General features: G+C 40.5%; 1 protein-coding gene across 4 annotated transcripts in view; it reads left to right on the top strand.

Annotated features, from left to right (window-relative positions):
* NOSTRIN (nitric oxide synthase trafficking) overlaps window positions 1-14,122 on the top strand; it is a 56,498-nt gene that overhangs the window by 22,936 nt on the left and 19,440 nt on the right. For 3 of the 4 annotated variants that reach the window (XM_055308393.1, XM_055308395.1, XM_055308396.1), the window contains exons 4-8: window positions 412-474; window positions 672-753; window positions 3,812-3,874; window positions 6,528-6,626; window positions 10,890-11,015. In XM_055308393.1, coding sequence (XP_055164368.1) covers window positions 412-474; window positions 672-753; window positions 3,812-3,874; window positions 6,528-6,626; window positions 10,890-11,015 — 433 coding nt within the window. The remainder of the gene's footprint in view (window positions 1-411; window positions 475-671; window positions 754-3,811; window positions 3,875-6,527; window positions 6,627-10,889; window positions 11,016-14,122) is intronic. The other variant, XM_055308394.1, reaches the window with a different exon arrangement.

The raw sequence follows: 14,122 nt of genomic DNA, 5'->3' as shown, positions 1-14,122 counted from the left end.
CTCTTGGGTCCTCTACCACTTGACTCTTCTGAGCCCAGCTCGGCTTGTTCGCTGGTGAAATGAGGAGCCTGCTAAGGGTGTCTTTAGGCCTCCCTACCCCTACCTCGCACACCAGCTTCCACCCAGGCCACATGTTTGATCACCTTTGGCTACTTTATTTCCCTGGTTTCCTACAGACATGAAATGGAAAATGAAAATCGAAATGAAAAACGACAGAAAAAAAGCCGTATATGTAACGACTATAGTGCAGTCGATAAGTTGGCAGGATTTAGTCCTGTGGACAAATTGAAATAAGATTAGGGAAATGAGTGCAATTTCTGTATGTAGTGAATCAGAGGTGATGCTGTATTTCTCAGACTTTACTGGAAAAATGACACCCACTCTTGTCCCCCCGCCCCTTTTTGCTTCCAGCTGTCTCGTCAGTGCCTGGGCCTGGGTCTCAGAGGGCATGAAGTCAGCGGCGGACCTACATCAGTGAGTGCTCCACCCGGGCTCGCTGCAACCCTAAGGGGAGGCACGCACGTTTACCGTGGGCGCTACAAATATTCCTCTCCAAACTTGCCCTGAATAGATAGGCTAGAACACGCCGTTTTATTTCCCCAGAAAATAATTTGGAAAGTAGATATAAATCCTAATACTATGCTTGTGTGTCTTTTATGTTCTATTTCCAGAAAACTTGGCAAAGCAATTGAGTTGGAAGCAATAAAACCAACTCATCAAGTCCTGAGTGTACATGAAAAGAAGAGAAAATCAGTGAGTTAAATCTATCTTAAAGCAAGTTTCTGTCTTTAACCCAAGGAATAAACAGTGATCGAATGTGATGCTAGCTTTCAGGAATTGGTCATAAAAAGAAACAAAAATTCAGGATGCCTGGGTGGCTCAGTGGTTGAGCATCTGCCTTTGGCTCAAGTTGTGATCCCGGGGTCCTGGGATCGAGTCTCGCATGGGGCTCCCTGCATGGAGCCTGCTTCTCCTTCTGCCGTGTCTCTGCCTCTCTCTGTGTGTCTCTCATAAAACACAAATGGATAAAATCTTAAAAAACAAAACAAAACTCAAGATTTATGTACAAAGACGTTTGTTAAAGCATTGTTTATGACACTGAAAGACCAGAAACCTCTTCATCATCCAAAAATAAACTATGATAAATTCAAGCAATGGAATATTAGGCAACCAGTAAAAATCTTGTGACAGAAGAATTTAATGACATGGAAATTTTTTCACTATATAGTGTTAAATAAAAACGATTTCCATTTTGTAAAGTAAATATATGGAATCTCCCCAGAATGTTAATAAGAATTATTTCTAGATATTGGAATTCGAGCTTATTTTCATCTTATTTTTAGGGCACTTTTTGTATTTCCATTGTTTTTCAATGAATAGATATTCCTTTTGTAAACAGAATAATTATAAATGCAATATTTAAAAAGACATGTTTTTCTGTGCTTAACAGTTTAAGATCAGGTAAAGGCAATAATAGATATAGTCCTCAAATTGTCTTAAAATTGGAAAAAAGGGAAAAAACAAAATTAAGCAATTCTTTTGGGAGCACCTGGTCTTCTTGTCTAGCATATTGTAACATATTGTCTAGTCTTCCTGTGTCTCTTTCCTTCCAGGACAATTTCATCTTTTTTCTTTTTATTATTTTTTAACATTGATTTTTAAAATTAAAATTCAGTTAATTAACATATAACTTATTATTGGTTTCAGAGGTAGAGGTCAGTGACTCATGGTCCTCTGTAACACCCAGTGCTCATCATATCACCTTCCCTCCTTAATGTCCATCACCCAGTTACCCCATCCGCCTACCCACCTCCCTTCCAGTGACCCTCAGTTTGTTCCTTGTAGTTAAGAATCTCTTCTGGTTTGTCACCTTCCCTGAGTTCATCTTATTTTATTTTTCCCTCCCTTCCCCCATGTTCCTCTGTTTTCTTTATTAAATTCCACATATGAGTGAGATTATATGATAATTGTCTTTCTCTGATAGACTTATTTTTCTTTTTATTTGTGTGTTATACTGTCGTTAAGCATTTTAAAATATATTTTTAGTTGCCATAAAGGGATGTTTAGTAAACACGACTCAATTCCGATAGGGTGAGGTCATGGTCCCAATTGTCTCAAGGCCAGGTCCAGATAAGAAGTTCAGTCACCCCTTGGTGGCCCTTTGTGAAGGGAAGGGGCCGTGGCTAGGGGCAGTTTCAAGTGACCACAGCCAGATAGAGGAGCTCCTTATGGTAATAAATTAGTAAGATGAGGCAATCTGTAAAAGCCCTGATGGAAGAGAAATGATATAAAAACATTTTTATTCAAATTGATTAAAGTGAGTCAGGAAATGGAATTGATGTTTGTGTGGACATATGTGTGTTTGTACCAGAATGGATGTTCTACTGAGGGCTGGGGTGATGAGGGAAATTTATAGTAATTATTACTAAGTAATATAATCTTCCACTTTTGCAAACCAACTTAATAAAAACCAAACACCAGTCTATGTATTTCATTAATTACAAAGTATTTTTCATATCCCATAATAATATGATTATCACTAGCATTTCCTTAGTACCATAAATTAGGCACAGTGACACGATCATTATCACAGTGCTTTGAATAATTAATGTCGTGATCCCTCAAACTGCTGGTCCAGTTTCATAGTCTTTATTTCAGCACTGCTCCTCCCCGCTGCACCCCTACCACCCTGGTCCACTCACTCACAGAAGATAAAAGAGGATTTTTTTTTTTTCTGGATGCCTGGCTGACTCGGTCAGTAGAGCATGCAACTCTTGATCTCACGGTCATGAGTTCAAGCCCCACGTTGGTTATGAAGCCTATTTTAAAAAAAGGAAAGATGAGAATTTTTTTTGGAAGGGAATTTGTTCTGGATTTTACATAGAGTCAAAAGTGACATAATGCCCAAAATTATTTTCATTGTGCTTGTTAAAATAAATTGTATATTCCAAATTCAATCAGTTGGACAAAATAAAAGGGAGGCATTGCTAGGCATCCCATGTGGTTGAGTGATTGCTGATCTGTGGGCCTGGAAAAAAACATCTATGGTCCAGGAAAAAAAGGTTTGCTCTCACTTAAATCTGATCTCCTTGAGGGGGTTGCCTAGATATATTTTTATTATTATTGTTACCATCCCTCTGGCTGTTTAAAAGCAGGAGAAAGCAGGATGCCTGGGTGGCTCAATGGTGAGCGTCTGCCTTCGGCTCAGGGCATGATCTTGGGATCTTGGAATCTGGGATCAAGTCTCACACTGGGCTCCCTGCAAGGAGCCTGCTTCTCCCTCTCTCTCTGTGTCCCTCATGAATAAATAAATCTTTAAAAAAAAAGCAGGAGAAAAGTTAATTATGATTAAGAATTCAATCTCTGCAATTACAACAGTATTCACTTCAAGGGTAATGAGAGACTTAGAATTAGCATGGCCAGGACCGTGGACCATATGGATTGTCACAGTGCTCAAGTTTGAGCCACATGGAATGATGCTGAAGAAGTGGTAGGTCTGGAAATGACCCCAAACCACACAAGACTCCCTCCACGCAAGTTGTGCACATTGATGTTGTTTTTACAAGTTTTTATATAGTTACCTGGTTTACATGGAAAGGGTTATTTTACCAAATGCATTCAAGCTAAATCCTGTCCAGAGATTTTTGACATGGGGAAAAGGTAGTTTGGCTACTTTTCTCAGGATATACGTCCATTGTAGGATTTTGGAATTCCTATGGATTGTGATAGTGATTGTACCAGAATTAAACAAGCCAGCACCGTGATTCAACAGAAAGACAGCAAAAGAAATCTTTTTTTTTTCTGTTCCTAGCTTGATAACGAAGTTGAAAACGCAGCGAATCTTGTCATTGGCAATTGGAATCAACAAATCAAGGCAAGTATACATATGAATGCCCTTTATGTAAACTCAGTTTTTAGGACTGAATCTTTTTGCTTTTGTACAAATGTGATTGTGTGTTTTGGTGTTAGTATTTCTGAGTGCTAACTGCAGAGAAAAATGTTTCCTCACCTGAATTATTATGTAGATATATCTTTCAACTAAACTGATAGCACAGCAGGGCTCTAAATATGGTTATTATTCATAGCTAACAGACAGCATTTATTGTGTGCCAAATGTTATATATTTATATATTCAACCATTGCAACAACCGCCACACCACCACCACCCACCCCCTGCCACCAAAGAAAAGCCTACCCATTGTGGCATGTCGCATTTGACAGATGGGTGGGGAAACTGAGACACTGAGAGATAAGTAATTTGCCTAAAGCTGGTTAACTGTTGAACCAAGAATTGTTATGAGTCGTTGGGTTCCAGAGTCCTTACTCTTACCCATTACAATACACTGACTGCCTCTCTGTATAGTCTGTAACTTAGAGCAAGTGACAAATGCTCTCTGAGTTTTGGATTTATCATTTGTAGAAGGGCGTTCGTGATCTCTGTCTTGCTAGCGAGAGGAGTACTGTGAAGGGTGAGTAGCCAAATGTAAAGGGGAATACATATATTGATTCCACAAATATGTATGGTCCACTTCTTATACTCCACCCTGTACTAGGACATGGTTCCTATTTTCAAGTAATTTAAAATGTAGTTGGCTAGATAACATATGGGCAGGAAACAGTAAATGAATTCTAGGGAGAGGAATTATGATCTGGTGTGAGAATTTAGAGCATATCATTACAGGTTCTTATGCAGAGAGAATAACAGATGGAACCCATATATATGTACAGAAGATAATTCTAGAACAATCCCGTTTAGGAGGAATTCAAGTTAAAAGAACTAGAGGCCAGCAGAGAAGGACTCTGCTAAGAAAACCCACTGATCCCCCTTTGAGAGAACTTGTGCTCCAAAAGTTGAACTCCCTTTTCATCTCCAGACTGTCGGTGCCTAAAGAGAACTTTCCCCAGCAGACAGCTGCTAGTGGCAAGAACCAGAGAGACACTCAAAAATAGGCAGCCCCCAATTCAGCCCTTACTGTTGCCTTTGAAGCTCCTGCTGAAATCAAGGATTCCATAAGACCAAGGACATTAATAAGAAATGTTTGAGATAAATGGATTTCTATACCCACAACATTAATACTGGTAAAAGAATGCTCACGAGAATCACTTTTATAATTAACGTTTAAAAGTCCCATAATCACTGTCCAGGCATTTAGTTTTAGTTTTGCTCTTGATTGATTTTATGAGTTTTCTTAAACAGAGTTTGTTTTAAAAAAATTTTTTGAGTTGGTTCCACACCCAGTATGGAGCCCAGCATGGGGCTTGAACTCACAACCCTGAGATCAAGACCTGAGCTGAGATCAAGCATCAGATGCTTAACTGAGCCACCCAAGCGCCCCAAACAGAACTTGTTTTTAAAAATCCATTCTCCAAATATTCAGCTTTCACGGGAAATTCAAGATAATGGACCTAAAGAGAGAAACCATGCTCGGCAGCTATAATTGCCTCCCAGTTGCCACCAAGTAATTTCTCTAACTACAATGATTTTATTTTTTTATGAAGAGTGACAGAGAAATTGGAGAACATAAAATTCTTGAGCTCTAATGATTTTCTCCCCCGTTACAATTGAAGGGTTTCAGCATGTCAGTAATGAAGTGTGATCTATCTGGGAGACAGAAATGGCAGCCCTAAAGTTCCCAAAGCTTCCCTCATGCTCTCCTTTCTCTGTGGCCATGTGACTGTAGGCAGAGAAAGAGGGTCCCTGAGCTCCTTGTCCCTTGAATTCACTTTTGCAGAAGCTTCGTGGGGGAGAGACATTTGGAAGGCTTTGCTTCTGATTCCTAAAGAGAGAGGGAACTTTTTCCTTCGTTACCTGGTTTTACAGTCCTTATGACCTTGATGCGCAAAACTGAACACACTTTCAATCAATCCAGTTCCTGAACAGGCTGGATCCAACTCAAACCAAGTTCTGTTTGTTCATTTTATCTCTGGAGCACCAGCTTCTGCCAAGTTGGAACTCTTTAGGATAGGAAACGATCACCTGGGTCGTAACCCACTTTGAGGTTGGAGTAGGAGGACTTCGAATGCTTCTTCCTTCCTAACAAACCCCCAGGCCTGCCCGCCACTGCCAATGCAGCCCTGAAGCCTGGGTATCAGGAATGAAATCATCTCTTTGCTCTAAGTTTCAAGAGAGCATCTTAAAATGACCTCAACTGTGGCCCAGGCCGATTTAGAAGAATGATGCAGGTGGTCTTCCATGTTTGCCGCGATGTTTTTGTGGTACAGCCGTTCCCTTCCTGATGCTAGCTAGAACAATGTTTTGGAGGCTTGTGGGCCTTTGTGATTTGGAGAAATGTATAACCCTCTTGAGTGTACTCGATATAATGAAAAAACATACAGTGGTTTCAGGGCAAAATGTTAGCCACTGTGATGTTCCAGGCAGATTTTGAAGTCAGGGCAGAAATAAACTACTAGAATTACACAGTCATTTAAGCTAGCACATGAACATGACTTGTTCCAGGACAGAAGAGGTTTTCTCTTGATATCTGTTTCTGAGCCCTTTTTGCTTTTTTGTATGTTTTTGACTCTAGGCCAAAAAAAAATTAATGGTTAGTACCAAGAAGCATGAGGCACTCTCCCATCTTGTAGAAAGCTCCAAGCAAACTGTGACTAAGAAGGAGAAGCAGAAGGTAACCCGTCATGGCCGGCTGCATGCATGTGGCTTAGAGATGGATTTCCTCCTCTGAGCTATGAACACAAGAGAACTGGCTGATTCGCTGCTCTGTGTGGGGTCTCTGCAGAGCTGTCATGTGGCGCAGTTATGAGAGGGATCCTAAATCCTTCCTGGTCCACATATATTTTTAAAAGGTATTATTGACAGATGATAAATTAGACCAAGGGTGTCCAAATGTTTCCACAGGGACCCTATTAAATACTCTCAGTCCAAGTAAGTAAAATATATATGTACATATATAATGAATTATATAATGTACTTTACCAATATCGTGTACCGTACGTAGTAGTACTTTGTTATACTAATATGTTATGAACATTATAAGACACAAAAAAGTGTTTGAAGGATGAGATGAAGATGAAATAATATTTTATTTAATTTATTTTTTTTGAAATAATATTTTAAACGATTAGCTAATCATGATGCCTTCATATGATCACTGAGTGACATTTCCAGGCAAAATATGCACTTGGGCAAGGTTCAGCCTTGACCGTAGTAAATGTAAATTCATATTTCTAATAGTCCTTTTGATAATTTTAAAACTTTTTTGGTTAACTTCTTTTCAGATTTCACCAGATCATCCCAGTTTTTGTTATGTACACATAACCGGGAGCAGGAGAAGGCATCAGCTCTCACAGTTTCTTGTGGCTTTCCTGTGCTTTCATTGGCAGTACTCATGTCAATGTACAGCTTAGCAGAAATCTTTTTAAGATATTTGTTAATTGTGTGTGTGTGACCTGATTAAAGCTAGATAATAAATCTGTAAATCCCCACACCCCAGACACGTGCGGATGGCCACATGTCCCAGGATACCGAAAGTGAAGACATTTGTGAGAGCCCATGTCAGTTCCTTAGGTTGTAAAACTCACATCCACCCCCCGCCCCCCCCGGCGAAAGAAGCACACAATTGTCCATGAGTGGGCACCAGTGTAGACTCATATGTCAAGTAAGAGTAAGCTTGTGTTTAGGCAAAAAGGACCACAAATAATGTTGGAGATACGATAGATTACCTTGACCGCCTATTGTGGTGTGTGCTCCAAATTGGAAACATCTGAAATGGTCAGTATCTTCCCCCAAAGCTGGAGTCCCCCTAAGGAAATGCAGGCTACAGCATCACAAGACATTCTTAGAGAAAAAGAAAATCATCATTGCAAGTAAGGCTGCCATTTCGTCTGAACAAACTATTAGTTGAATAACTTAAGTTCATTGTTAGCAACATTTTACAACGTTCTTATTTCTTTCCACGTCAATCTTCACAGTTTGAAATGATCATAACAAGTATTGAATAATGAGGCAGCTTCTGAGGAGGCGGCACCAGGGTATGCTACAGTGCTGAGCACTGGGGGCCTGTCACAGCCGTTGGGAGCCCTCATTAGAAGCTATTCTTCATTGATGTCAAGCAGTAACAAAGAGAAAAGCACTAGGCGGCTAAATGGTGGATTTCCTCTCCCTTCCCTCATTAGCAGCTTCCCTGGGAGGTCGAAGCCCATGGTCTTCCTCTGCCCTCCTCTGACTGATCCTGTAACCATGGAACCTTGACTGTCATTATATCAAAACCCCTACCATCTTCATCGCTTTATCTGGTAGCTTTTTTTTTTTTTTTTTTAAGAAGAAGTGCCCATCATCTCCAACCTGAACAGAGCTGGCTCTGCCCTGTTCAGTCCTTCCTGTGTTCCTGTTCTCAGCAGAAGCCGATCTAGACCTCCATTCTTCTCACACCTCCATCCTCACCACCCACTCTCAGCAGACTGACTATCTTGCCTCCTTCCTCACAGAGTAAATAGAAGTTGGCTCAGCCACTTGGCTACTAAAGTCATATGTGCAGTGGGACAGGCCAATTCTTTATTGTGTGCTTGGATTCCCAGCCCATCCTGCCTCTCAGAGATGCTCCCCTTGATTGTTTCCCTTTCACCTGTATCTTGGACATACGTCTCTTTAATAGTCACTTCTCGTCAGTCCACATGTCCCTCTCCATCCCATCTTGGGAGAGTAGGAAGAGTCAGGGAGACACCTTTCCATGGCCCTATTCCTGTTCCTCTCCAGGTTTTATCATCTCTCCTTCCTTTCTCAATAAGATTTATTGAAAATCCTTGTTCACTCCTCGATCCACACCAACCAAGCTTCCTCCTCCATTCTACGAAGAGTGTTATTGCTTGGAAAACAATGTCGTCCTTGTTGCTAAAGCCAATGTGTACTTTCCAGCCCTTATCTTATTTAACTTCTTGGAAGCATTAAGGATTATTGACTTCCTCTTTCTAGAAAATTCTTGTCTTTTGATTTCAGCAACACCTTACTCTTTTGGTTTTTCTCTCTAGCAATGTTTTATGGACTTCTCTTTTTCTTCCCGACCTTTATATATTGCTTTTCCTGATTATTTCTCTTCTGGGACTCATTCTGTTTTATTCATTGTTGTACTTCCAGGGCCCGACACAGTATTCTCCAAATCAGGTACTCACTAATAGCCAGTACTCAATAAATATACTCTCAAGGCTCCACTACCATATCCAGGCTGATAATATCCCAATTTATGTCTCCAGCCCAACAAGTCTCTAAAACCTCTTAGCATCTCTAACTGAACATCCAAGATTGGAACCATCATTTCTCTCTACCAAAAATATTCTTTTATTCCTGTGTTTTCTATATCTTTGAATATTACCATCTAACATATCCTCGAGGTTACACCTCCTGAACCAAATACTTCTTGAACTTTGCTGCTTGTGTTTTTCTCCCTTGCCACTGCTCTCTTTCAGGCCCACCCACATCACCATCGTGTGGAGTACTTGGCAGATTGGTCTCCTGGCTTTCAGCATTGCCTCCTTCTATCTATTTCCCATCTATGGACTCCTCTGACTTTTCTGAAACTCGAATATGAGCATATGATTCTCTTTTTAAAGGCCATAGAGGCTTCCTGATGACCTCAAATAAAGTCTGAATCTAAGGATGATGATTTAGCAAAGGATAGCCATGGCACACTTTCAGCTTTTTCACTCTATTATTATCAGGTTAAAATTCACAAGCTTATGTTTCCACAGATAAATGTGGTTCATTACACTTGATATACAAAACCAGATGTGTCCTGTGTAAGTCATACATCAGAGCCAACGGACAGTTGAACAGCTAGCATATCAATTGGAATAATAAAGTAAGTGGTGTTAATATTCACCATTTTGGATGACCATCCTTCATTACTAAAACATTAGTCAAAATGTCCGTAAGCATAAAGAAGGTCATTTTTAAAAGCCTTTGTCTCTGTCCTTGAAACTCCTAAACTGCTTAAGTCAGAGGGATCTTTGGTGCTCCTTGAACTGTGCTTTGAAATCTATTTGCATCAGAATCACCTAAAGAGCTACTGAAATTCAAAATTCCTTATCCCATTATAGAACTACTAGATCAGTATTGCTACTTGTGGGACCCTGAAAATCTGCAATTTTATAAGCACCCACATCCTTCCTTAACATATTCAAGTTTGAGAATCATTCATGTACAACAACTTTGTTCTCAAAGATGTGAAATTACTTGTCTGAGCATTCTGAGAATCAGTTTTAGCTACCCCGGTACAGAGAGTTTTATTATCACTTTGATTTTTCTGGAGGGCTTCATAATTGGGCTTCATAATCAGAATGGCCACTTTTGGAGGCTGGCAAGAGGGGGTTCTTCATGAAGGAGCAGATCACTGGGGAACAGGATGAGGGGAAAGCAGCTGTCGGGCAGTCCACAGCTTGTAGTGAACATTGGCCTGTGCCTCAGGTCTTTCACCAGTGAGTGAGCCAGTTGTAAAATTATGCACTTTTGCAATCTCTTCCTGTCCTGGTAAGAGATGCTGGGACACAGAGGATTTACCAAAAAAGAGTACAGGAATCATTAGTGGGTTACAATCTTGAGCTGGAGTTTCCCAATCTGGGCTTGCTTTCCCTCCCCAGTCTTTTGGCCCCCTCCTTGATTTGATAAACGTGGGCACATCACATCCCACTTAAGGACCTCAGTTTCCTCATGTGAACAATGGAAGGAATCATACTGACAGACCTGTAGGTCTACTTTCAGCTCTAATACGCCTTTTCTCTGAGAAAGATTTTTGATTTTGTCATCTATAGTTACTGCTGCTGACTTGAGCTGGGAGATGGGAACCATATCACTGGGATGTATGCAGTCCTTTACCTGGGATCACCAAGGGCTTTGACAAATGTGTTAATGAGTATGTAACAATGACATTTTCCTTCAGCTCCTCAGCAAACTGAAAAAATCGACAGAGAAATTGGCAAAAGAAGATGAAAGCTACTACCAAAAAAACCTAGCTGGCTGTGCTGCCAGACTGAAGTGGGAAAATACCCTGGAAAACTGCTACCAGGTGAGTCATTTGCTGGCAATTTTCTCTTCTTCTGTGGAGCTTTGTGACGCCTTGAAAATGATGTTCAGGTCTACAATTACATGACTTGATGATCTCTGTCCTTGGTGATGACCCTCACTCCTACTGTGACTTTGGAGAGACCACGTAACTTCCAATTGTTTCCATTGCTCTGTGGATCCAGTAACCAGTGAATATTTACTGAATATCATTGGTCAGATTCTAATCCTCAATGGACACAATAGCACTCAGCTAACTTCCAAAAGTGCTGTCCAAGTGAAGTGTAAATTAAGGCTTGAGTATTCGATACTCAGAAATGAGTTTTAGGCCTGAGAGCTCATTTATACGGTAATCACTTACAGAGTTCCGCTGGAGCAATGATCCCATCTCGACTTGGGAGGTGTACAGTTTAGCAGCAAAGAAGATGTATAAAGAAGGAATTGTGGCAAATCATCCAATAAAAATTAAAGAGTATGAACAAGCAGATCACAAAAGGGAAAATCAAAATCACCAATAAACATATGAAAAGATGCTCAATCATTCGGCAAAGATTAAAAAGTGGCAATATCCCGTGTTGCCCAACAAGAATTGCTGGGAATCAAGGATTTTTACACTTCTCGGGTGAAAATAACTTGAGTCTCTAGTAAAACTGAAATGTGCGTGTATACATCACCAAGGGTGATGTATAACAATGTTTATTGCAGAATTGTTTATAATTGCATGATGAGAAAAAAATGTACACAATCATGTACACAATATCAATAGAGAAATTACTCTTTAAATGTGCTCTAATTTAAAAAGTAGACCAATATCTAGCAATAAATATTGATTAAGACTATATATACACACAAATCAACCTCGAAAACATGATGTTGAAGAAAAGAAGCATGGTATTTATACACTATATATAAATTAAATTATTTAAAAAACTCACATCCCAAACTACAGGGAGTTTTCATGTGTGTGTTTGTAAACTTATACATAGAGATTGAATCTGTGTTGCGTGAGGGAAATGGTGAGAATTCAACAGAGCTGCCACATATAGCCACACGGTGTGTGGACAACCTGATGGACGACAAAGCAAACCCAGGCTCAGAAATTACTCCAACTACCATAATCTGAATAGCTTAGCTCTCTGTTTTTTAAGTCAACATAAATATGTCCAACTTAAATAATTTTCAGTTCTGGGTGCTAGGAACATGAATGTTTTGGTTTATTTTCCTCCACATTTTAAGTTAAAAAAAAAGTTTAAAGCAAGGTACAATTGCAAAAAGAGGCAATCATGATGCAGTTTGATAAGCACAGTAATGTGAGAATGAGACAGGTGCTGCTTATGGACAGTTCACTGCATTCTATTTTGTATCCATCACAACATCATGATGAGGCCGTAATTTTATTCCTAATTTATAGTGAGGAAGTGAGACATGAAGTATCCTGCCCAGGATGGCAACAGGATTAGCCTAGGCAGGCTGATGCCCCGGTTTGACCTCCGCTCTCTGCTTCTGCGCTAATAGGACCTAGGCAAGTGGAAATTGAAGAGCATGTTTAATCTGCTGCTGTTGGCTCTCAAGGTAGGATAGATGCAATTAGGGAAGAGTGGGGAAATTAAAGAAGAGATGAAAACTAGTCAAGGAGAGAACGAAATGAGAATAAACCCTTCTTTAATTAATGCCTTCAAACAGAGGATCCTGGTACTCTCCTTTCTTATTTTGAGTAGGTTTTAGATGAAAATGAGGAGAAAAGCCCAAGGATTTCTTTCTTTCTTTCTTTCTTTCTTTCTTTCTTTCTTTCTTTCTTTCTTTCTTTCTTTCTTTTTTAAGATTTTATTTATATATTCGTGAGAGTCAGAGAGAGAGAGAGAGAGAGAGAGGCAGACACAGGCAGAGAGAGAAGCAGGCCCCACGGGGAGTGCGATGCAGGACTCGATCCCGGGACCGCGGGATCGTGCCCTGATCCAAAGGCAGATGCTCAAACACTGAGCCACCCAGGAGCTCGGGCCCAAGGATTTCATTTCCACATTTGTCCGTCTGAAACCTGGCTCTCCAACCTGGCCTCTGGTCTTGCCTCACCCCCTGGGACTTCTCAGTGGACCTGTGGCTTTTCCACAGGGGCTGACTTCCTTGGAAACCCTGTTAGATTATGGGAGAGAAATTGCTGCTCCCAGGCCATCTTCCAGATGCCCTTCAAGGGCTATGAGAGAAATACTTAACCTCCATGTCTCCATCCCCCCCCCCCCTCCACATCATAGCAATGGGGGATCATTATGGTTCTTACCTGGTATGGCGGCCAGCATGTCTGGCATAGCTGACCTCCAGCTGACCTTCAAAACGGCTCAGGTACCGCTATTACCAACTCCCTTCTCAGAGGCGCTTACTAGGTCTGTCTCTCCTTTTCTTTTTTTTTTTTTTAAATTTTTTTTTTTATTTATTTATGATAGTGAGAGAGAGAGAGAGAGAGAGAGAGAGAGAGAGAGAGGCAGAGACATAGGCAGAGGGAGAAGCAGGCTCCATGCACCGGGAGCCCGATGTGGGATTCGATCCCGGGTCTCCAGGATCGCGCCCTGGGCCAAAGGCAGGCTCCAAACCGCTGCGCCACCCAGGGATCCCCTGTCTCTCCTTTTCCTGTTTTCTTTTTTCCTGGTAGGGTCCTCCTACACTTTTCCTCCCAACCCACCCCTCCAGCAGCCCCAAGTTTTATATTAAAACATCCTGGAAGTTTTCTTTTTTGTTTATAAAGTCTCCCTGATGGTGACAAGATATATATTTATCTGTATTTCAAAAGATGTCTCTGCAGACAAATAAAAACAGAGATTCTTAACCACAGAGACAAATTGGCAGTTGCCCCAAGGGAGGTGAGTGGGGGATGGGGAAAACAGACAAAGGGGATTAAGAGGACACTGGTCGTGATGTGCACCGAGTAATATATAGAAATGTTGAATCATAATCTTGTATACTTGATACTAGTATAGCACTGTATGTTAATTTTACTTGAAGTTTTTTTTTTTAATCTCTTTCAACTAGCTTAAAAAATATTTAAAAGCCTAGGGTTTGTTTTTTTTTTTTTGTTTTGTTTTTTTTTTATTAGAATTGAAGTCAAATGGAGAATCTACT

This window comes from Nyctereutes procyonoides, unplaced genomic scaffold (genome assembly GCF_905146905.1).
Source record: "Nyctereutes procyonoides isolate TBG_1078 unplaced genomic scaffold, NYPRO_anot_genome, whole genome shotgun sequence".
NCBI lineage: Eukaryota > Metazoa > Chordata > Mammalia > Carnivora > Canidae > Nyctereutes > Nyctereutes procyonoides.
The sequence above is the reverse complement of the archived record's forward strand: the minus strand, read 5'-3'. Positions and strand labels throughout refer to the sequence as shown.